The following is a 25,050-nucleotide window of genomic DNA, read 5'->3' on the forward strand; positions in this document are numbered from 1 at the left end:
AGAAAAGCTAGTCTGAAGCTGATGATGTCAGGTAGGACTGGGGACACCGTGTATCTCAGGAGGAAACATGTTTGCATTAATCTTTCCTCCTGCAAAAAACCACATTCTCACTCTGGAATTGAGCATACATCCTTCATACACATCCATGGCCAAGGCATTCATGTTACCTTCATACACAAACTCAACTGGACCTGTATTGTGCTCTTCCCCACTGATGCTCTTACCCCACCTCCCCAGCTACACACTGACTAAGGTCACTGACAAATGTCTCTAGTACAACCAGGCATGTACACATCCCATTCCCAGAAATACATAAGCTCACATCTCCAAACTTACATGTGCACAGATCTTTTGCTGACATACAAGAGGCACAAGCCTCCACTGTGTGTGTTCTGGAAATACACAAGTATGGTCAAGCACACGTAGTACTGTGGGTACAGGCACTGACATAACTGCATTTGCACACGCACAAAAGCAGCAAAAAATGTACCCTCCTTTGTACCCTCCTGCACACACACATCAAAATGAGGTTTTCACCTCCTGTTTATGCAGAAGTCTCAAGATAGAAGTGACAGATGTCTGAAATCAGGTGAGTTTTTGTTGGGCTTTACAGGCTGATGCATCTATTTTTTCCTTGCTTCCTCCATGCAAGGACTGTAATTCCTTGTCACCTGACTCCAGGTTTGGGGCAGTCTTTTTGGAGCCTGGTGACAGCAGTGGCCTTCCCATAGACACTTATACCTAAAAGCCACCAGGGCTACCGAAGGCCAAAGGCCAATGGTTTTGCTGAGTGGGCGCTTATCAGAAGTGATGCACCTTGGAGAGATGTATCCATTGCAGCTGTAACTAGGATACTGTGAAGAAAGTCCCCATGGAGACGGCCAATCACCTCGCTGGGTTAAGGAGCTATCATGGTATCAATATGTGTAACAATAACAAATGGCTTGAGATGGCTAAATAATGGATCCACCCGTCTGACCTGCCAATTCAGAGACGTGTTCATCACCCAAAGGCAACGGAAGAATTGGGCTCCTGTATCATTAATTTTCCTAAACACGCTAGAAAGCTGAGAAGTAGATTTTGTGCCGTGAACCTGTTTGAGCTTTTAAAGCCAGAGATAAATTGTTTCCATGCACTAGCATTGCAGCCAAACATCTGTGAGTAATTAAAAAAATCACTGAAGAATTTGGCTGTGAGTGAGAGGCATCTCTGGGAGCATGGATAGTGACTTGCCCCTGTAAATCCTGAGACAAGAATGAGCATCATCTGAAGTGATCTAAGGCAGCAGGGACTGGTGAGCTAGGTGAGCTGGGAACTGTTAGTTTTGGAGTTGGTTTGCTTTCTCACCAATCTAACTGCAAAGAATGGACATCCAGATAAACTAGGAAGGCTGCAAGTAACTGAATCCCCCTTGCCCATAGTGGATCTCTGGCATCAAAGTCTACACAAGATTAACATGCAAAGTATGTCACGAGTATTGAGCGGTGGGACTAAGGGAATTGCTCAGCAAAGGAGCCTTTGATCTAAAGCCGCGCACACATAGTAAGGTAGAAGTGGGTGATATTGGAAAAATGGTCTCTCTAGGACAGGAACAGTGGGGGAGGCAGATAGATTGTGAGGGACTGAGATGCTGTCAGTAGTTACAAGCAGCATATAAAACAAATGCTGCTTGTTCAGGAGTTATGATGAGCTACAGTGGACTGGTTGGTCCCTCTGGCTTTGGTTGCACTAGATGGACAACACCTCTTACCTCTTCCTGTCCTGCCTCAAAGTGCTGGACCCTTGCAATGTGTGAGTCCTGAGCCCACAGCTGAGTCAGGCAGGTGAGGAGAGGGGGCTGCACAGCTGGCTCTCTCTTTACAGGATCCAAAATGTGCATCTCTGTACTGGGGCACAGTAATGGGAATGAGTGGAGCTCCCTTATATCTTTGATAAAATGTAACTGTGTGACTTCACCCATGTGCGAAGGCAAATCTGCACAGTTTGAGACATTGGTCAGCATGATGATGTGAAGAATACCTAAGGGTAACTTCAACAAAAAGACTCTTGACAGTGGGGACTTCAGCATGGGAAGAATTTGGCTGGAGAGAGAAGCTGGAAAAGGAGGAGCCATCCTGAGCGATGCCTGCATCACTGCCTCCCTGGGTGACACCAGGCCTCTTACTGCTACCTCACTCAGCTTGATTTACTGCAGATTGAATGAAAAGTGCTTTGATATTTTACACTTGTTACTGCGTCACGTTGGCAATAAGATAGTTAAGGGTGCCCCAGGGTTTCTGTGACAAGCGCCTTATTTGTGACACTTGATTTTCCTCCCAGTTCAATTGCAGATGGCCTAAGTATGCAGGGTTTGTCAGCTCAGAGGTGTTTATGTTCCAGGGGGCACTGTGGAGATACAATTTATGATGATGGCTTATCATTTTTAAAACTGCATAAGAGGGCCCTGTGCATAGCAAACGAGATGCACTTCCTGTCTAAAGGAGCTGAGTTGATGATTCAGTAACTTGCAGTAGGTACTAGTTAAACAGCCCAACTAGAGGAGCTGCAGAGCAGATAAGAAAGCTGTGAGACAGACATCAGTGGGAGTGGGAGGTGGTCAAAGTCTTACAGAGCATGGCCAGAAATGTTGCATGAGGACAGTTCCTGCTGCCATTGTCCTTGCACACATTGCTGCTGTCCCGAGGAAGAGATCAGTAGGGGGATTGACCTCCTGTGTACTTAGGAAAAAAACAAGTCCTCACTTCAGCCTTTTCCATTTTTGTTCCTTTTCTGGGTTAAGTGTGATATATTCTCCTTACTTTCCCAGCCTGTTGTTTGACCTAACTCATCTCTTCCTGTTTCAGGTCCCCAGGATCTACTGGGAGCTCTCAACAAGGCGCGTCCTTCTCATGGAGTTTGTGGAAGGGGGACAGGTGAACGACAGCGCCTACATGGAGAGGAATGGCATCAATGTCAACGAGGTAGTTTCTCACCCATCTCTGAATTGGGTGTGATGAGCAATGCAAAACTGATGTTGACATCAACTGATGTTGATACAAAATGGAGGCTGACAGGGCAGAAAGGGGCAGAAAAGGGAGCACGTACAGATGTAAACAGAGCAGTCAATCTGAGAGATCTCAGTTCTTGTGCTTCTGGGAAAAGTACACAACTCTTTTTGGGGAACACTCTCCTGTAGGCTGCACAGCTAGAGAGATCTTACAGGAGACGCATAATGAAAGATGACCATGCTCTTATATTACATACACCCATGGTTTGTTCCAAGATGGCAGTTCCTGTTATCCTAAAGGAACAGCTTCAGCTTCTGATTCTCTTCTTTCCCTCTCTTTCTTCTGCATTAACTTTCTCCTGGACAGATGCATGGGATGTAGCTTGTATATCCCAACAGCTATCATCTGATGCAGGAGATATAAATAATAGGTCTTATATGGTCACAGTTATTAGAGTGCTGGAGCCTCAGCCATGGTGCTTTGTGTAATATTCTGACATGGATTGTTTTCTTCTGCTTTCCAAAATCTCTCTTTTTCTTATGGAAGCAACAGTATTCTTCTTTGCCTCTTGTTCCTACATTACTGTGTAGTTTTGCAGTCCTTCATTAAGCAGCTGCCAGATTTCTTCCCTACAGAGAGGCTACATTTCCCTGACGAGTGAAATAGTTTGTATGTGTGGCATGAAGTTGGGAGAGCACTTTGGATTCTCTGTGGCTGAGAGATTTTTAAGGAAAAGAAGGTATTACTTTCCAGAAGGGCTGAGAAGGTGCTGGAGGAAAGGGTTTTGAGCCATTGGACAGTGTGTCAAGCCACCACTCCCAGTCAGTGAGTGCTGATTGAGGCGCTGCTCCTTGGTTTTCCCCTTGTGCCCTATCGATGAGCTTCAAAGCTGCACTTGACTGGCTATCAAAGAGCTATGGCATAAAATCAATTATACTTAGTCTTTCCATCCACTTACCTGCAAAATCTGAACGCTTCCTCTTTCTCTGCTTTTCCTCCTCTCTGCTCTCTTTCTATCCACGGCAAAGTTCACGTGGCATCAGTTAGAGGCATGCCAAAGACCTCTCAAGGGAGGGGAAATGTGAGTTTACTGTGCCCCACAAGGAGAGAACGTTAAGTGTATCTTCTCAGCTGTCTCCCTAAGTCAGCATGCAACTCTTTCTCTGCCTAAAGAGCTCAGCCAAATTACAGTTGGGGGACTGAGTAACCTGCCTGTTTCTCTGCCTGTTTCTCTTCACCTCTTCCTCTGCTCTTGCACCCTGCAGAAGTCAATGAGATATTTTCTAGTAGCCTCTGCAGGTGGAAAGGCAGGCACCTTTTCATGTGTTTCTCCACTGAAACACAGGAAAGGAAGATCTAAGGTTAAAGTGGATTTTGAGACTGTCTTTCCATTGTAATTGTGATGAACAAGCCAAGGTCAATGGGTAATAGTGAACAATGCTCTCTTCCCTGCGAGATGTCTTGTCCATTTTCATTCAAAGGACTTCTTAAATGAATACAGCCTCACCCATAGATAGTAGATAGTGCAGTCTCTCTCTTTTCATTTCTCCATCAGGAAGAATTTGGAGCAATTGCATCACTGGTTTTCCTCCTCCCTCTCATCAGGGCATCATAGAGGTCATTGTCAGCTGATCAGAGGTAGGCACAATTCCTTCTCTGTGTCTACTTTGTGCTTATGATCTTTCTTTGTATTTACCAAGGTAAGTGCCTCAGTGATGCATCTGGTCAGCAAAGAGCACCACAGTGTAACTCTTGAGAACATGGTAGCTCATGGACTTTGCTATCAAGAGAGATTTTAAAAGTCTCCTCCATGGCAGGACACACAGCTCCATTCACCTGGACAAGTCAACTAGTCAAAAGTGAGAGATTAGTTTCTTTGGGTGAATTTATCCTATCCTTTTCTTCTACTGTAAAGGCAGAGGTCAAATCTAGCCCACAGTGCTCAGATATAACAGTGAATATTTCTCAAGTCTAAATAGTCAGTCAGAAGGGCTGTTTTGATGCCTTCACAGGAGGACTCTTGAGCAATATGTACATTTGGATTTTGAGCTGGGCTTCTTCACAGTTCTTGAACAGCAGATCCATTCTGAGATCGAGGTAGCTAGCGTAGTGTAGGTCCCTGGGACTTCAGTTGCTTCTTTGAATTTTCTGAAAATGCTCGAGATAGCAGAGTTGTCTGGAGAAGCCTGGGAAAAACATTCTTTACAATCTTCCACAGCTTTCTGAAGCCAGTCAGGGTGGAAAATTCAATGACTTCAGCCTTTCAGTGGGATATTGTGGTGGGTTGACCCTGGCTAGGTGCCCGATGCCCACCAAAAGCTGCTTTATCACTCTCCCTCCTCAACCGGACAGGGGAGAGAAAATATGACGAAAGGTTTGTGGGTCAAGATAAGGACAGAGAGAGATCACTCACCAATTACTGGCACGGGCAAAACAGACTTGACTTGGGGAAAAGAAATTTAATTTATTACCAATCAAATCACAGGAGGATAATGAAAGATAAAACCAAATCTTAAAACACCTCCCTTCCTCCTCAGGGGGAGGACTCTTCACACTCTTCACCCACACCAGTGTGGCATCCCTCTCATGGGAGACAGTCCTCCATGAACTTCTCCAGCATGAGTCCTTCCCATGAACGACAGTTCTTCACAAACTGCTCTAACCTGGGTCCTTTCCATGGGGTGCAGTCCTTCAGGAAGGGACTGCTCCAGCGCGCTCCCCCCACAGGGTCGCAAGTCCTACCAGGAACCTGCTCCAGTGCGGGCTTCCCACAGGGTCACAGCCTCCTTCAGGCATCCACCTGCTCCAGCATGGGGTCCTCCACGGGCTACAGGTGGACATCTGCTCCACCGTGGACCTCCATGGGCTGCAGGGGGACAGCCTGCCTCACCACAGTCTGCACCACAAGTTACAGGGTAATCTCTGCTCCAGCACCTGGAGCACCTCCTCCCCCTCCTTCTTCACTGACCTTGGTGTCTGCAGGGTTGTTCCTCTTGCATGTTCTAACTCCTCTCTCCAGCTGCAAAATGTGCTGTTTTTTTTTTTTTCTCTTCCCCTTCTTAATTATGTTATCACAGAGGCATTACCATTGTTACTGATTGACTTGGCCTTGGCCAGCGGTGGGTCCATCTTGGAGCTGGCTGGCATTGGCTCTGTCGGACATGGGGGAAGCTTCTGGCAGCTTCTCACAGAGGCCACCTCTATGCCCCCCGCCGCTACCAAAACCTTGCTGCGCAAACCCAGTACCTATATTTTGCTGCCAGTATGTGCCAAAATAAAGTAGAGAAGCAGCTAATTTCAGTTTTTCTAACTTGCAGAGGCTTTTGCTTGTGATAGGAGAAATTTAGGGTGAAAATTCAGCTCATTTTTTGTTGTGTTGTGACGTCTTGGCACAATAGGTTCCGTGCAGCAATGAAACCACAGATTTTGCTGATTCTGAGATGGTCTCTATACAGTGGCTGAGATGTAATTTTAAAAAAGTTGTCAACAGACTTCTGCTACTGCAAAGGATAAGCCTTAGAGGTTTCTGGCAATCTGTCAGGTATGGGATGTTCCTCAGCTCAGTGGTGGGACTGAGTTTCTGCCTGTTCTTTCTTCCTTTTCTCTCTTCACCCCCAAAATTGAGATTAACTTTTACAGATTGCCAACAAAGCAACAGCAGAAAGGAGGGAATACTGAGTCTGTCAGAATCATGTGATAGGGAACAAGGTCAGTTATTATGGCCACAGTAAGATGAGGTAGGAACAGTGCACACCTCAGACTTCTCTGGCAAGGTGTAGCAGATGGGGACAGGTATGACCAAGATCCGTTATCAGCTGCTGCTGTTGATGCCCTGGGTAACAAGCTGCATGACATGGTGGTGAAATGAGCAAAAGGCAGCAGACACTGAAAGGAGCATGAGGAGAGGGTGGTAACCCAGGTTTCAAAACCATGACATGGTTTATAATATACAGCAGTTCTGGCTTTCAAGAGATGCATTAGCTCCCTATAAATCACCTCAATCTATTTATCAACCCCTCTATCATCTTACTCCATTTTGTTTTACTGTGCGGAGGAAAAGGAGTCTTCACTAAGCAGGATTTCTCTTGTGTGACAATGCAGCCTTGAAAAGCAAGCTGAGCCTCTCTCCTCTAAATGGAAAGGATCCCTGAGGTGAAAGCTCCCTTCAAACCAGGTTACTGACATTTACTTAATACCGTCTGTAGCAGGATTATCATTAAAGCTGCCCAAAAGCACATTAATCTCTCTGGATCCGTCCAAGCGCTGGATTGTAATGGCATTTAATCAGAGAAGGCTTTGATTTCTAAAGACAAGTGCAAACACTGAAATATCTGCCTGTGGAACAGTTACTTATTCATGTGCAAGTGTAGCTGAGGATGAGCGTGCCGCTAGGATATTGACAGTGGGAGGGGAGCCTGGAGAGGGGAGTTATCAAGAAATGAGCTGGCATGAATTTTGAGGGAAGACCAGGCCATGGTACAGTTAAGAAGGGAGCCACCTGGAAACTGCGTTGTTCCTGTTTGAAAACACAAGAGCATTTACAGTCTTAATTGGGAAGGTACATTTGGAAGAGGTGAGCAGAGCAGGGCAGGGAGGAAAAATAGACTGAGGGGCTCTGAAGATGTTTGTAGCATGCTGTACGCAATGGTACAGAGGGAAGGAAGGATAGCAAGGCTCCTTAGAGCATGGACTTTTAAAGAAGATCCCAAATGGCACCAGTGCTCCTTTTGCACCCATTCTGATTCTACCCGATTCATTTAGAGAGACCTTGTCTGTATACAAATCTTAACATTATCTCTGATCTGCTGCATGGGTCCTGCCTGTCCCTCCTTGTGGATGCTCTGCCTGTCTCTGCAGAGACTGCTGGATCAGCACACTGTTGGAGCTGTGGAGCTTACAGCTGCGCTCGTGGCATGTGCTGTATTGCCTCCAACTAACCAGCCAGCTCAGGTAGCCAAGCAGAGTCCCCCATGATCGCCCTGGCTTGGACTTCAGTCAGGGAAAGGAAATGATGCCATGTACTTCAGCTCACTAACAGCCTGGTCATGAGCCATGGATGATTCAGAAGTCAGGGAAGTGTTTTGTCCAGCTGAGAAGTGAAAGCAAACAGCTAAGGTACTTAAGATGAGCTACTGTGTGCAATTATTGCCATCTGTCACCCCATCCTACTGTGGCTTTTTGCTTCCTTCTGTTACTAAATGGGTTCTGCACTGGAATGGTATCTCCTAGCTCAATAAAGAGCCCAGCTACCTTCTCATTGTTGACAGCTTTGCAACTTGAAATATGCTTTCAGTGTGGGATTTACCCTTCTGCTGAGAGTCAGGAGCTGCTGCCTTGTAGCTGCTAAAATTTAAGTGGGATTTCCCAGGGTGGGATCCCTTTGTCAGCGCAACTGTGGAAAACCTCTCATGTCTCAAGTATTTGTGCTTATAATACTCAAGTGTTAGATGAAATGGAGCATGGAGAAGAACAGTGTTTCTGGGGAAAATAGCTGTTCTTGTTCTTTGCACCTGCTGATTTAGTCTGGGAAGAGGTTTCCTTGCAGTTTCTCCTACATTTCCTTTTTTTCTGAACCTTATTGAAAATTCATAAGGCACTGGTAAGTAAGGATAGTGACCTCCAGCATTTCCAGCTTCTGAACTGTGCAAAGACAACAGGTGAAAGAGTTGAATTACACATGAACTCGTTTCTTACTGAAAGTCAGTCTCAAGCATCAGTGCCAATCAATTGCTTAAGTCTCAGTATGACTTAAGTAAATATGACTACATTTAAAGCCAAGGAAAAATGATCCCCATGGCCATTTTGAGTCTGACAGAAATGCAAGAAACAATTAAATAAAAGACTGGTCTTCCCTACCTGCATCCTTTTGAGAATCTATAAAATCTTACCAAGTTAGACCCTCAGTTCCCTGGGCAGATGAGTCAGAATATTTCTCCCCACTTAAATGCTGTGGAAGATGGGGCATTGAGGAGGAAAATAATTTCCTCAGTCCCCAGCAGAGAGTATGAGGCATGCTAGAGTGCACTCCAGGAGTCCTAAAAACTATTCCTGTATCTTAATGCCATCATGTGTGTCCAGACATCACCTTGCTGTGATGCTAGATGAGTGCATAGTGATAGTACTGCATTACAGAGCACTGTGTTTTGATCCTCACAACTGGATCACAGAAGGCAGAGTGTGAAATCGGATCTCGTGTTGACTATCCTAATCTGCTATGAACAAGAACCATTTCAGAGCAGAGACACAGAGCAGGCTCCAAATGGCAGCTATTCTCCATCCACACCCTTTGCGAATTGGACACCAGTTTAAGTGGGCAGGATTGCCCTAGCAGGATTAAGCAAACCCTTAGATGATGGCTGTAAAAACAACAACAAAAGAAAGCAAAAACCCAATACACTCTTCAATCCAATTAACCTTCGATTAAGGTTCCAAAATCAATGCTATTATTTTGGCCTGAGGAGGTAATATTGAGCCCTGAGAAATGAGCTGCACAACGACCTTTACTTTTAATGAGATCAATAGAAGTTAGTGTCGCCATCTCTTAAAATAATTGGCAAATATTACAGCCAAATTAAGGCCACAGACTAGTATCTGCTCCTGATCTAAAGAGACAGTCACAGATGGAGGTGGGACAGGAAGGGATGATGCTCTATCAGGCAGTTTTGTCTGGGACTTATCAGGGGCAGGTTGTGAGATCAGTTCTACAGAACCATGTCACAGGATTTTTGTCTTTGCCTTTCTTCTTAATGTCAGATGGAGGCATGGAGCCAGGACCACTCCAGGTTGTTCACGAAGCCAGGAGAGTATCAGTATCTTTCCCTGGAGAACCCAGACTGGTTTGTTACATTGCAGCGACCCGTGAACATATCTGTGCCATCTTTGTACTGTTGGAGTATTCACAGGCTCAAGTTTGCATGCATTCTTTCCTTTCTGAGAGGTTTCTTGCTAACTATTGCATATTGGTGTTTGTGAAGTTCCTCATTTGTGATGGACTTCCCAGTGTTTTGTTATTGTCAGCTGGGTGTGCCGATTTGTTAAGAGGAGGTTGGTGTGTGCCCAGGAGTTTGCTGCTATGGGGCTGTATGCAAGGGAATATAATATGTGGTCATCAAAAGTAGCTCCTAGTGAACCACGCGAGGGTAACAGATTGTCTCGGCTTTCAAAACTGATGGCAGCAGCAGTGTGCAGCTGTGTACATTTACAAGAAAAATATATCACTGCTGCTACCTGTACTATACAGCTTGGGCTCCTCTGAGTTAGTGACAGAAATGCAGTAGGTGTACTTGGTACACTGGGTGTGAGTTGGTTAGCTAGAAAAGGTGGGGATTAGGAGGGAAATTGCAAAGTGGGTGAGAAACTGATAGAGCCAGTGGTGGAGAGAAATCACCACAGTGGAGTTTTGTGAGGTTTGCTCTTCAAACTGATCTTACTTAATAAATTCAGTGACGACCTCACCACAAACAGAACTGTGTGAAGGAGGTTGTTGATGACACCCATTTAGGAGGTTCTGTCATTGTAGAGGAGGACCAGAGTAGCAATAGCATTTGATGGCCTTGAGGACTGAAGTGATAGAAAGGGATAAAAATGAGCAATACCAAGTGAAAAGCTATGTGCTTAAAAACCAATAAGAATTTCTCAAATATGCTGGGAGTTTATCAGAGGGAAGTGACATATTACAATTAACTTTGGGATATTAGTCAATGACAGGGTAAGTGGTGTGTATCCAGTGCAGTGTGACTGTGTAAAAGGCAGTATTGTATTTATGTGCTGTATTTATGCTGATAATTATCTTACTGGTGAGCACATTGGAGTATTAAATACTGGAGAGGGAAGGAACTAGTTAAAACTCCAGCGTTATGTTAGCTAAGGAAATGATGTTAACTGGGCATCGTTTAAATTAGACTGGGATTTAGGGGAAAGGTTCTGACCATCTAAAGATGTCAGCCTCTGAAGTCATACTTTCTGTCTTACTTATTTCCAGTGAACTTGACCAGTTTGTAGAGAGACTAGGTGATACTGTACAATAACAATCCTTAATGTCTAGACTGCATTCTTATTTTCTTCTGTATTGGCTTGTAACTCACGTAGGATAGTTTGTGACATGTAGCATCCTTGCCATATTGAGTACCTAAAATGAACTTCATGTGCTTAGTTTGGTGACGAGTTACTCCAAGTCTGTCTGTTACACATGTATCTGTCACTCCATGGTTTTTGTCCAGGCTGCTGACTCTCCATTTTGTCGTCTGCAATCTGCTTACTCCTCAGCTACAGTTTTCTCAAAATGAAAACATTGGGCTGAAAACATGCGATTTGCCTGACACAGTGTCACGGTCATGTCACATAGTGTGGCAATGACAGGTTGCTATTTGCATTGACTGGTGAGGCCACAGGCTCACTTGGTGACTGTAGTAATCATGTTCTGCTGCAACACAGACAGACAAATTGAACTTCTTTTAGGCAATAATGCACCTTCTGGCAATGGGCAAGGATGTGCCTCTGGCCAGAGCCAGAGTCTGGTGTCATCCTGACAAAGCTCAGCTCTGCTTGCTGACTAGCATAGTTTTTTTCCTTATGTGTTATGCCTAAATTACGCCATTCTTGATTACACCACTTTCTGCCTAGTTGTATTTCTTGTAGCACATCCAGTACTACAAGTGCTTGTGCTTCCTTGCTATTCATACCTTCTAACGTCGGGAGACTGCCCTTCCTCTGCCGTTCCTTAGACAACTTCAGAATCTTCAGCTCTTCTAATCTTTTTCCCCAAGTAAATTCCTTCTGCATCTTGCTCGTTTATTTGCTTTCTCTGAACTCAGTCTGTGTAGTCTGCATCTCTCTGGTAATGAGGTGTCTGGAAGTGAATGCAGGATTCACAGGGTGATTATTGTTTTTTTACAATGTGCAGCAGAACATTGCTGGAGGACCCTGATAATGATAAGGACCTCTTTGTGTTGGATGATAAACAAGGAAAGGAATGATGACCTCTTTGTGTCATAACAAAATGCCTGTGTGTTTACTTTGGTCTTTGCTTCCGTAAATCACTGCAACCTTTTGTCTAATTTGTGACACACCTTCACCCCGAGGTCTTATACAGCCTAAATACATGCTGAATTCCTCCCTTCTCCTGAGCAGAGGTTTTCACACGTTTGTTTTCTCATTTCACTTCACTGCGTTCTTCCAAAGTGAATTCTGTATGTTATTTATCCAGTGGTCTTCTCAATAAGGGTGGAATAAAGACCTGTAGTGATGGGGCACAATACTGGAGAATTAGTGTATATAAAGTGTATATTTTTAATATAAAGTGTATATTTTTTCCTAAACTTTTTGTCTAGAAACATGAACTTTTGTCTGGATTATAATGAAAGGTCGCTATTGACATATTACACTCTTACGCCCTAGAAATATAACCTTCCTTTTTTGTTTAGAATTTGTCAGTATTGGTACTTTCTATCTTCATTTAATTTTTATCCTATTTTAAAGGTATGTCAACAGACAAAAATATGCAAAAACACTTTTGTGTGCAGCACAGCTCCATCTCTTACACTGGGTAATTTTTTTTTTCCAAAAGTAAAGACTGTTTATGTGCTTATATCATAAATCCCTTAACATATCTTCCGTGTACTAACTAAATTATACAGAATGTGTTTCTCTTTCTTAAAGAAGCCATAAAGTCTAGTTTCAATTAATCAACTACTGCAGATACTCAAGTTGCATGCTGGGGAAGAGGTAAATATATGTACAGCAGGGAAGGGAGAGAGGATGGGGATCTTGCAGTGAGGATTGTCTTGTACCCATGACCCAGCTTGTGGGTTTGAACAGGGCTGTGACCACTCTGTTTTCATGGTAAGATGGGAAGATGAATCCCGAGCTGCTTCTGTGTTGCATTGCAGGTTGCAGAAGGCTGTGACCACAGATCTGTTCAGTAACCTGTCTGCTGACAGTGACTCAGGAGGGGAGACCTTCCCTGCACCTGGAGCCTACAGCCATATCATAAGATGCTGTTATGAGGGTGGCGTGGATAACTTACTGAGAGGTGTTTTTTTGTAGGATCCTAAGATATTGCAGATTGGAAGGGACCTCAGGAGATCTCCCATCAAACCTGCTAAGACAGGGTCAGCTATGAGGTCAGACCAGGTTACTCAGGGTGTTACCCAGTCAGGTCTTAGTATCTTCAAGGGCGGAGATTACACAACCTCTCTGTGCAACTTGTTCCACTAGTTGACTTGCCTAAGCTGTGCCATTACAGCAGCTCAGAAGGAGAATCTTCTCTCTTTGAAGCAGCCTATACTCTAAAGCCCCAAATGAATAGCTTTCCAGGCTTCAGCCATGACCAACCAACAGGTTTGCAGAACTGTCAGCCTTTGTCTGGGCTTGGGTTTGATGAGTATGAGGAATCATATTGTGCCCTAGATTGTCCCCAAGTCCTCATCTTCAATAATTCCATGTTTTTCCAAGTCCATGGAGCAAACAGCTGAGGCAGAGAGGGCAAAATGTGGTTCTCAGTGTGTGCACAGGTGTGATGGTTGGTGCTGTGATCAGTCATGATGTCCAAGTCCATTCCTCCTGGTGTGCAGGTCCCTGAGAGGCTGGCTTAAAACAGACTTTCTGGTACAATCTTGGACTGTCAGCAAGTGTTACTCAGCTCTTCTAGGAGGTCGCAGCACCTGCTACTTTGGTCCTATCCTATTTTAGAGCTTGTTGATACAGGAGACCTATAAGGGTCCCTTCATTGCTCCAATGATCTCTGCTGGTGATTCAGAAGGGAAACATCATTCCCCTTGGTCAGTACTTAAAATGTTTGTGTGGCATTAGGGGAGCTGCGCTGCAGGGCTGTGCTGTGCCCTCTGTGTGGGTGATTCGGCATGGGGCAGCATTCTCCATGACTCAGCAGCGGCTCCAGGGCCCACTTGAGGACTGGAGGGTTGTCCTCTCTGATCCTACAGCTGTCCCTGTTGGTGTGTTGCTGGAAGGGTTCCCGTTCTTTTTCCTCATTCGTAGTTCCTTGACCACTCTTCATAATGAACGTTCTTCTTGGAGGTGGCCACGTTTCAGGGGTGGGTAAAGCAAGCTCTTCCCTAGCTGCCTAGTTTTCTGCAGGACAAGTTGTCATTAGTGTCCCTGGTACCTCTTCTACCACCTCTGCTTGTGGGGACAGCTGCCTGTTTGGTGCTTCCACTGTGTGTCTGGGGACATGCTTGGAATAATTTCTGACGATTGTCTTTTAATTGCTTGTTCAGCACTCTGCTGTGGAGCACTGTGCCGTGCTCTGATGGCAGGGAGGGCCAGCGGTGCGATGTCAGGGCGAGGCTGCTGTGTTAGTGCGTGGCAAGGGATTGATCCTGGGCCCTGGGGATGTTTGCTTGCTCCTAGGAAGTTTTTGACTTTAATAACATCTCTTGCTGATAAGGAGCAGCAGCATGGAGGGACACAGCAGTGACAGGATGATTTAAACAGCCTTTCTGTGCTGCTTCATCTTCACAGACATCACAAATCAGATTAGCATGGGTCTGAGGAAGGGAAGAGGCAAAGTGAGGGACAGTGTGATGGAGGGAGGGGAGAGGGAATCCATGTTCAGTCTGGTAAGGGGATGGACAGGCTGAGTCTGCTCTCACCCATTTTCCGCCGAGACCTGCTGCTATCCATGGATGGAAACACCTGAGTCTTCCTCCAGTCAGTCTCTCACCCACCCCAGCAGCTCTTTCCGTGCCTTCCCTGTGAATGCCTGTCTGCCCCCATCTGCTGTCTCACTTTTCTCCTCATTGCCAGACACCCCATTCCTACCCACAGGTATTTTATCTTTTTTATGCCAGGCATGTGTCCTTAAATAACCCCTGACCCCACAGACACCTTCGCCGTGCCCTCTGCGTGGATCCTTCCCTGAATGCCCTGGGTCACCTCGTGGTAGATGCCAGCAGCCAACCTGTGCATTTGTCAGTGTAAGGAGCTGCAAGAGCTCTGCATGGGGACATCAGACCCTCCATGCAGTGTTGGTACATGGGAGGCTGCATCTCCTGCCGGGCAGGCATCCTGCTGTGAGTGGCAGTGTGTGACCATCTCCTGTCTTCTCACAGATCTCTCGCAACCTGGGGAAGCTCTACAGCGAAATGATCTTTGTGAACGGCTTTGTGCACTGTGACCCACACCCAGGCAACGTGCTAGTGAAGAAATGTCCAGCCTCTGGCAAGGCCCACATTATCCTCCTGGACCATGGGCTCTACCAGGTATGTAGCTATAGGGACTTCCAGGTCCTTGTGAAGCTCCCTGTGGGCATCAGCCACACGCAGCTGCAGCCTTGCACCCCCTAAGCTCATGTGAATACATTTTTCTTGTTCCTCCCATAACCCTCCAGGGTTATTTTCTGGGGGTGAAATGGAGGATAGGGCACAGCTAGGGAGCGTGAGGCTTTTCCCCTTAGTTCTCTGTCCTCTGTGGACTTCTCGGGGCCCTGTCTCCCTCCCCAGGTGCTGAGTGAGTCATTCCGCATGGACTACTGCCGCCTTTGGCAGGCCCTCATCAAGGCTGATATGAAGAAGGTGCAGAAGTACAGCCGGCGGCTCGGGGCAGGGGATTTGTACCCTCTCTTTGCCTGCATGCTGACCGCCAGATCCTGGGAATCTGTCAACAGGGGCATTGACCGGTCTCCAGTCTCAGCCAGCGAGGTGGGTCCTGTGTCCCCTTCCTCATCGTGTCCCCTTCCTTCTCCTCGCGTTCCTTTCTTTGTTGTAACCACTTCCACTGCTTGATATCACAGCGATGCTGGGCAGCTCCTGGCAGCTCTGTAGTAAATTCCACATTGATAGCTGAGGTAGAAAAAGCCAGGGCTCCTTCTGCAATGTGTTTTATAGTGGCTGAACTTAATTTCACAGTTTCACTTGTCATGGGCTGCTTAAATTTTTTATATAATATTTTAATGGCAAAGTGTTCACCACTTCTGGCAGGGGAAACATTTGTAGATCAGCCTTTTCTTAAAAAACTGTTGAATGCAATTGTGCAGGAAACCATCAAGGAGGATAGGTTAAGGTAGAGGAGACATAAAGGCTTAGTGGGAAGACATGAGAAGGATAATGCATTATCACTATTCATGTAAATGACTATCAGCACTGATACAAACTCCTAAAAACCCTTGGAAATTACCTCCCAATCAGAAACCCTATTAACTTGGAGTCAAGGTTGCTTAACTGCAGATCCTGTCAACTCAATCACTACAAATCTAGGAAATTGCCACTTACATTCTCCACCCTTTCCTATCCGCACATGCTGGGATCCTTCTCAGCACTCCTGACACACACACACTGCCTAAAAAATAGTAGCAGCCCCTGCCAACTGTGTGGTTTTTAGAGATGAGCATATAGTGATGTGATTTCAACCAGTGGACTAGCATCTGTAGGTGGAACCATGTTATATCCTATGGTTTGTTTTTATCTGCATGCATTTGTACTAGAGAGGATGAAATTCATTTAAGTAGTGTTATAATATTGTCCTGTGAAATTCTCTTCTGGAAATTCCTTCGGGTTGGCATTTCATTTTGATGGATGTGGCATAATTTGCTGCATTGGCTTGCCATTATCCGTAGCAATGAGTAGGTCAGCTACCTTGGGTAATGGACTCCCCCACCCAGTAATTTAATTGCTTCCTACCTGAGTTAATTTTCTGCATATCAGAAATAATATAGTGACTGTCTAGCAGATCTGTGCTTGATCTGGTGAGTTCTGGATGTGGTAGCTCCAGAAAAAAATTCAGAGGCACCAGAGAGAATTGACACAAAGCCAGCTTCCAATACTACACGGCCAGCATTGGATCTGAGCTAATAAACAATGTTTATCCTAAACTGGCTCGTGAAGGTTATGGCCGAGGTGTAACTGCAGCTGATGGTGCCTTGTGTGGGCTAATGAACGTTGTCACTGAGTTGAATTGCATGTATGGAGCCAGCTCTGTTGTCTTTGCCTACATGACACAATTAATGCTGAAACTGGATAATCCTGTGGCAGATAATGGGGAGCTGAGCAGATTTGCTGTGGCATTAGGAAATCAGCTGCTGCTTGCCCTTAGTTTAGAGGTGAATTTCAAAGATTGTATCAGCAGCAAGAGCCAAGCGCTGTGTAGGTAGATATCATCAATGCAGAGCTCCACAGAGTGTGCTTGAGGATGTATCAACATGAGAATAGCCTGTGAGACAAGCAAGCAGCCCTCCTGAAACAAAATCTTATCTCTAGTGCTGTGTCCAGTCTGAGGCACTGCATCTCGAGAAAGGTTTGATGAAATTGGGGCAAATCCAGTAGGAAGCTACAAGGACTAGTGGTCAAGCAGATGCAACCCATGAGGTCAGCCTGAGCAAGTTAGGGCAGAAAAAGTCTAGAAAAGTGCGAGTTGAGAAGAGTTGTAGTAGTGATTTTCAAATCTTTTCAATAAAGATTGCTGCAAACAGGATGAGAAGTAATGGATTTAAATTCAGCTAAGGAGGCTGAGGTTAAACACGAGAAAAGCCGGGTCTAATGGCAAGGCAAGTGAAATGCTGGTGTGGATGGTCTGAGGAGGCTTTGAGTCACATCACTGGAGAGTTTTAGGAACAGGCCAGGCAAATGTGTGAGGATTGCCACAGGTGCAGTTGTTCCTGCCTTAAGCCAAGGCCAGGCAGCTGACCGCTCAGGGTGGCTCCTAACCTCATCTCATCTGATTTTATGATGGTGTTTTGCTGCATCTTGCAGCAGCCTCAGCAACTGCAGCCAAGGGGCTTATCTCAGGTCCTGTGGCATAGTTCATTTCTTCCTCTGTGCACAGGCTTCGCCCTTGACAGAAAATGACAGTTCTGATGACAGATCATGTGGTTGTTTTGTGATATGGACAAGCAGCTGGAGCTAAAAATAAGAAGAAAAGAAATAGAAAAGAAAACCTACACGTGGAAAAGAAAGCAGGCTCTGCAGTGGTGCTGGCTAGGATAAGGGATAAGAGATAATCAGGGAGGAATTTTCTGCCAACAAATAGTGGAACAAAATGTTTAACATTTAGGAGAGCTAAGCGCCTTCTTGCTGAAGCTTTGTGTAGTAGGTCAGCGATGGAGGCAGGAGGACACAAAGATTTGTCAGCAGCAAAGCAACCATAGTGGTATGTGAGCTGTGTCCATCTCTGACCATCATGGCCTGCGCACTTGGTCTATTCCTATAAAGGTCTATTCCTTTATAATGTCTGAAGTTCAGAGGGAGTGAGTATGAGATCCCGTATCATGAAATATAGGCCAGCCATCAGCCCTCATTCCAGAGGAGAGAAGGTTTTAGAACTGTTCTTTCCCACAAAGGAGCCTCTCTCCTATAAGAAGTAATTTAGTGCCCTCTGCATGTGTCCTGCTGGATTCTGGAGATTTCAGATGTTCCAGGGACTTCTGTTGGGATTTGCTGATTCATGTCACGGCCTCTGTAGGAAGAGGTAGGTACACAGTATGCGTATGGGATCAACTCCACACCACACTGTGGTACATTTACTGGGATGGTGTGGGAACTATCAGGTCTAAAAAGAAGCAGAAGAGTGGGGGCTTTCTGTCTTGCATGCTTTGGTGGCTCATGTTTGGAGGAAGCCCATCTTGAGTGGTTCAGGTTGTAACCCATCAGTTCTCACTGGGATCTTTCTGTGGGCAGTGTATTTGTTGGAAGCTGGGGAACCAAGGAACATGAAGGATCACCCTGTGTCTGCCTTGGTCTTAAAAAAAAATGCTACTGGCTGCTGCCAGACAAGATATGGTTGTAGATGCCAGGCTTTGATCTTTTGGGTTAGCATGACAGTTAACTGCATAATGCTTTCTCACCTGTGCTGAGTTATGTTGAGAACATAGGACTAAAGTAGGCCTTGGAAACAGCTTCATCAGTGTAGCATAAACTTATCAGTAGCATGGGACAGCAAGACAAGGAGCAGCCTGGTTGTCCTTGCAGCATGCCTACACCTTCCTGAGCAGTCCTGTGCTGCCTGCAGCTCTGCCAGCTCTGGGGCTGGTGAGGTGAGACTCAGTCAGAAGGCTGTGAGGGCAGTAATGAGACATGGTTGCTGTGGGCTGCCTGAGGCCAAGAACTGAGACAGCAGTGAGTGCGCTGTTCTCCTGAGAGGTTGTTAATCTTGCCAGTGAGGGGACAGGGCCTTATCTCACTGAGCGGCAGTGGGTTATGGCAAACGTGATCTGTGACTGTGCTGTGAGTGCTTGGGACAGCCAGGTAGCTGCAGGAAAGCAGGACAAAGAGCTCTTTAGCTTCTGGCCTAGAGTCATGGTCTCGTGCACTCTTAGCTTCTCTCTCCTTTCTCTCTGACATGACCTGGCTGGCTGCAGGATGTGGAGATCCGGTCCAATGCTGCTGCTTACCTACCCCAGATCACCCAGCTCCTCAACAATGTCCCCCGCCAGATGCTGCTGCTGCTGAAGACCAATGACTTGTTAAGGGGGATTGAGTCAGCCCTGCACACGCGGGCCAGTGCCAGCTCCTTCCTCAACATGTCTCGCTGCTGCATCAGAGCCGTTTCCACGTGAGTCTCTTCTCCAGGCACCAGAGGCCAGACATGGAGCAACAGGGGCTGGCTGTCCCTGGGGGCTAGGAGCCAGGGGGGATCCCAGGGCCAGCAGGCCAGTCAGGGCCCAGTCCCACAGTAGCTGAGCAAGGTGAGCAGGACAAACCCTGAGGTGGTGGTGAAGTCCAATCAAAAGTCCATGTCGTAATGCAACATCATGGTGACAGGGCAGGTCCAAGATCAAACCAGAAAGTCAATCTGTAGATCAGGTCCAGTGGTTGTCAGGTAGGTCCATGGTGACAAGACAGGGCTGAAGTCAGGTCAGGATGTGTGGAGAATTGCTTTTCCTGGAATCAGTGTGTCAGGATTACTGGACTCTTACAAATGTGCTACCAGGAAAGGCTTTAGGGCTGTGCATCTGTCTCTGTTAGCTGAAGTGAAGCTGGGCATAGAAGCAGGGGATGCCATGGCCCAGGGTCACTGTGTGCAGTGAGGAGAGAACCAGGTGCACAAGGGAGCAGGCTGTCTCTTCTGCCAGATTCATGTTAGGAAGGCAGTCCCCAGCTCCTCAGGAACATTACTTGGAGATAATCCCTACTCCCAGGGGTCCCCACTGCTGGTGGTTCTCCACATGTGGGATGTTTCCCTGCCCTGGGGAGAGCCAGTTGTACTGAAGATGTAGGACAAGCCTCCTTCCCGCAGAATGCAGCATCTAATGCAGCTGTTTCTCTCATTCTAGGTACCAGAGGAGCAAGAGTCACTCGCTTTACAGGAGGGTCCAGATCTCACTCACGGAAGCCCTGAGCCTGTGGCAGATCAACTTGTGTGAATTCTTCCTGTGGCTGAAGGGGTCCCATCTGGGGAACTGGGTCATTGCTCTGCTGAGCCGGATGCACCATTCCACATACTGACATGAACTGGTGGGAGAGGCCTGGGTGCTCCCTCCCTCCCTTCTGTTCTCCGTGGCACATTTGCCTTTCTGACTGCTTCCATCTTCTGTGGGCTATTTTTGGGTCTTGTTCCATGTTACATGCTGCACTGTCCTTATCTGTTCCAGCAATAGCTTTCTCTGTTGCACCAAGAGGTGGAGTTTGTACTGGAGCTCTGCTGTTCCATGGTTTAGGAAAACGAGGTGCAGGATACTGGGCGTCAGGAAAGGCAGAGGAAATTCCACTCAGATTCTAGTGGGACTGCACTGGAAGCAAAAGCCTTTCCTTGGCTCTTTCTTAAACAATCTTACAGAACTTAAGAGAATCCCAACCCTACCTAGAATGCCCCAAAACATTTCTCAGACCCTCAGAATGAGGTGGTAAGTCCCTTTAAAATTCACTAAGGTTTATATTAGTTTTTGCAACCTCTGTAGTCTGATTTCTGTTCAGGTGTGCAGAGAGTTTCTCAAAGGAGTGAGACCTTGTGGAGAGCTGGCACTAGGGCTTCCTCTCCTAGCACCAGGTAAAGGAATCTGGCTCTTGGAGGTTCATCTCGAGTCCTGTTAGCAAGTGCCTCTGTGTTTTTGGACTTCTCCTGGCCTGTTTCCTTGCAGGTGAAATGGGGGAAGGGGTCAGTGGTCCTGCCTCTTTTTGGAAATTCAGAGAAGGCAGGAGGAATGACAACTCAGGGCTCTGAAACTGCTGATAATGTATGTGTACTGTACAGTACTGCCACACAGCAAAATAAATGTGTTGTATCAAAGACCTGTGGGGCAGGGATGCCTGGCTGTGCACTCAATGTGATGTTTGGGCCTCCAACCTCAGTGCTGTTTCCATTTCTCCACTGAGTGAGTGATGCCATGCAGCACTGTTAACTCCTTGCAAGCCAAGTGAAGTGGCTTCTTGGTCTTTCCTCTTCCCAAGAGGTTTGTTCTACATCTGGGTCTGCTGGTGCTGTGTCAGATGTGTGTTGGGATGGAGAAGCATGTGTCATTATGCTGGGAAGACACACCACTCCTTGCTGCTCAGATCCACGCTGAGCCTGCCTCCTCCTTGCCTGTGGGAGTGTGCTGCAGCACATCTCTGAGACGTCACCATCCCCGTGCTATACACTGAGCATTTCACCTCATCACTGCCTGTGGTGTTTCACTGCTCCTGCCTCAGACGAAAACCCACCACTTGCTGGGTGGTGCAAGTGACAGGTCTGATGTCTCTGACTCTGCAGCTGTGGGACAGCGACCAGCAAGTCTCACCCAGAGGCTTCCCTTCTGTGAGATGTATTTGGGATCCTGGGAGATGTCCCTGCTGCTTGTGAGAATTCCTGTAGCCAGGAAGGGTGGATGGAGGTGACCACTCAGATCATTTCAGCTTTCATAAACTCTCTTGGTGAAAGGGGACATGAAGGACAGGATGGGAACATCCCTCTACTGCCAGCTATCTTGCTAAGCTGAGTGTTGTTACTCAGGCACCGGACTGTGCCTGAGAGCAAGCCACAAGAAGACCATGCACTCTCCCAGTTTGCGTGCAGTTTCCCAGCTTGCATGGGTATGAGACCCCACCTTGCAGTGAGTCTGTTTGCATGGGAAGGGAAGCTGGGGGCAGAGGATGGGTGAGTGCATCAGTCCCTGAGGAACCAATTCTCTTGCTGGCTGCGTGGGAGAGGGAAGGAATGTGATACAGAGAAGGTACCTGGCTGCAGGTGTGCTTGGGCACGATGAGTTAGTGACTGTGGACGTGTGGCTTATGAGAGCAACTGCACATGTGCAGAGTGTAGGCACGGCTGGGTGGCTCAGGACTGTCAAGAAGTGGTGTGTGGTTGGCATAGTTGTGGATGAGGAATTGCTGAATGTGGGTTGTTGGTCTCCTGTGCAATTGCCTGACCTGATGTTAGCTCTCTGAGCCCTTCCTACTGTGGGGGCAGCAGCAGGAGTGATGTGCTCTCCTGTCTTTGCTAAGAGCAAAAAAAGAAGCCACGGTGAGACTGAATGTCCTCACAAAGCTCATCCCCAACGTGTGCAATGACAGGTCAGAGATTCCCCTGACTTCTGGGTTGTTTGATGGTGTCAGGGAATGGAGTGGTGGTAGTTGCAGTGATGAGTCTCCTGAGTTGACAAGGAGTCATAGGGGCCCTGGAGTATTGGTCCTGCAGCCTGTACCTGGGTAATCTTTGCTCTTGGGAGCAGTTTGGCTGAATGAGTGCCTCGCTTAGGCACTTAAAGCTTGTAGGCTGGCCAGCGTGGGTGGGCCTGTCTTGTTCTCCTCACAAGTAGAGCTCCTTGCAGAAAATTGGCCTGGTGCACCCAGTAAAGTCCAGGAGGCCCTCTAGGAGTGGTCACTGACTTCACATCCTCATCTTCTAGCTGCCCCTGCAAATGCCTTTGCCTGTCCATGTCTGGGTATACTGACCAGAGTGCTGTCTGGGTCTCACTAACATCTGTGCATGAAAGCTCATCTTACAGTGAGACCCTGGTCATATCCCTCATTTCCAGAAGATCCCGTGTTGTGGAGAGGCTCCCCACTGCTGGATTTTGCATTGACTATTGAGCCCCCAGCCCACTCTCAGCCACACTTGTTCTTTTCACCCCTCCAAAATCCCACCATACACCTGCTAGTCCTGCTGCCTGAGGAAGGTTCTGTCTCTAAAAGTGGCAGGGAACCAGCAGCCCCTCAGACTGCCATTTTTGGCAGCATGCAGCCGGCAGAGAGTGGGGTGTATTTGGAAGAGATTTGTCTATTGTCATTAGTCTCTGCCGGAAGGCTGCGTGCCTCCATGCTAGCAGTGGGACTCCTCTGTCAGTTGTGCTCAGCTCTCACCCTTCCCACAGTCAATCAATGAGGGTTTGCCTGAGGAAAGAACAAGCAAACATCCAGAGTTTGACCCTTTAACATTCCTGCCTTGTCTTTTTGCTGAAAGATCTCAAAGGTGAACGTGTTAAAAGGGTTTTGAACAGACCCTTTCTCATCCCAATTTGTGGTTGTCAAACATGGGTAACCTGGATCAGTTCTGTGCACTTGGCCTCTTCTTCCAACCTGCATTTATTGGTGTTTTCACCACCAGGAAACAGCCTTTGCAGCTCTGCTTGCAGGCAGCACACGGGCTGCTGTCTGCCCGGCTTCAGCTGCGAGTGAACTGAAGTTTGGTGCAGGAACAAAACGTTGGCCTTGCTGCAGACTCCTGAGCCCACTGGCTCTTTCTCAGGACTGACAAGTGAGGGGTAAGAGCTGGGGCCAGAGGTGCAAAACTGATGGGCAACTTTCAGCTCCTGTAATATGAAATACTACGTTGTAGCCTCATAGCATCTCCCATCCTAAATGCTCTCGGAAGTGTTGGGGAGCCAGCAGTCATTTCATCTAGTATTTAAATGTACCATCATTAGGGTGGCTGGTGGTGGAAAATGGGGCAGTCAGGGTAAACGATGCTGCCATGCAAAACTGCAAGAATTTAGGGTATGAAGTGAGCATGCTTTTTCATATCCAACTGAAGAAACAGCCAGAGAGAGCACTAGTCCAGACTAACCACCATAGCCTTTACCTAGCACACCCAGTGAACTTTAATGATGACAAGTGGGTGGCTTATAGCTTTGCAGATCAAGGCTGCATGGTGCCCTCTGCCATCTCGCAGGGGCGTATGAACCTCGCGCAGTTGCAGTGTAGAAGCTTTCCAAATGAATCACTCCCTGCTTCCCGTAGCAAATGAACCATGACTGGCACGCAGCCTGGCCAGCACCAAAGTCATTCCCCCCATGAATGACTCCCCCTGGGGCTGCCTTCCAATGCGTCGCTTGGCAGGGCTCTTCCTCCTCCAGCACTGCGTATCTCCATGTCCCTCCAGCACCATTCTCCCCCCGGGTACCCAGAGTCCTAAGGGGTGTGGGCAGAATGGGGGGTCCTGGAGCATGCCAGGAGCCATCACCCATGGTGGGCTGTTACAGGACACCCAGCATTCAGGTGGGAGCAGAGAGGGCAGCCAGTGCCTTCCGCCTTCATCCCCTGACAACTGAATGGCTGGAAAGGAGGGACAGACATCTCTTCCTCCTTGGCTCCTCTAGAAGCAAGAGGCTGGGGCTGGCTCCTGCCCCTGCAGCCTGAGCTCTGGCCATCCCCATCTCACCCAGGGAATGTGCTTGTCCTTGGGTGATGGCCAGAAGTCTGTATTGCAGTTTTCAAATGGCACAGGGCGAACAAACAGCACTGAGATAAGGGAGGTGCAGGCTGGGGCTGTCCCTGTACTGGGATGGGGGAATTTGCTGGCGCTGCTGAGCTGGGAGGTGGGAGGAATATTTCAGAGGCTCCCAGCCCTCGGGGTAAATCCTGCTGCCATCTCTCCATGCTTCCCAGGGAATGGAAGGGAAGGAAAGGGAAGGAAAAAGGAAAGGAAAAGGGGAAGGGGGAGGAGAAGGGAAGGGTGCAGTGAGGAGAGAACCGGGTGCAGGTGCCCTCCTGAGAAGAGGCAGTGTGCAACTTCCTAGGGTCCTGCTTTGGCTACCTCAAGCTTTAAACAGGCTTTAAACCAGGAGTAAATTCTACTTATATCCAGCCAAAGGCTTCCTGAGCAGGCTGGAGGGATGCTAAGTGACCTCTGTGTGATGGCCAGAGGTCACTCAGGCCCCATAGAGACAGCACTAGTGTTTCCCCAGTTGAGGATGTTCAGC

The 25,050-nt window shown here is 47.3% G+C and overlaps 1 protein-coding gene across 6 annotated transcripts in view; it reads left to right on the forward strand.

Moving 5' to 3' along the window:
- The window catches only part of ADCK1 (aarF domain containing kinase 1), a 77,754-nt gene extending 57,119 nt beyond the window's left edge, over nt 1-20,635 (forward strand). For 3 of the 6 annotated variants that reach the window (XM_010163512.2, XM_029083902.1, XM_010163513.1), the window contains 5 exons: nt 2,844-2,960; nt 15,056-15,205; nt 15,446-15,643; nt 19,294-19,487; nt 20,209-20,635. In XM_010163512.2, the coding sequence (XP_010161814.1) occupies nt 2,844-2,960; nt 15,056-15,205; nt 15,446-15,643; nt 19,294-19,487; nt 20,209-20,380 (831 nt within the window). In that variant the 3' untranslated portion in view covers nt 20,381-20,635. The remainder of the gene's footprint in view (nt 1-2,843; nt 2,961-15,055; nt 15,206-15,445; nt 15,644-19,293; nt 19,488-20,208) is intronic. The other 3 variants (XM_029083903.1, XM_029083901.1, XM_029083904.1) reach the window with 3 other exon arrangements.
- Nucleotides 20,636-25,050: the final 4,415 nt, after the last annotated feature.

The sequence above is a fragment of the Antrostomus carolinensis genome, unplaced genomic scaffold, assembly GCF_000700745.2.
Source record: "Antrostomus carolinensis isolate BGI_N321 unplaced genomic scaffold, ASM70074v2 scaffold9792, whole genome shotgun sequence".
Classification (NCBI taxonomy): domain Eukaryota; kingdom Metazoa; phylum Chordata; class Aves; order Caprimulgiformes; family Caprimulgidae; genus Antrostomus; species Antrostomus carolinensis.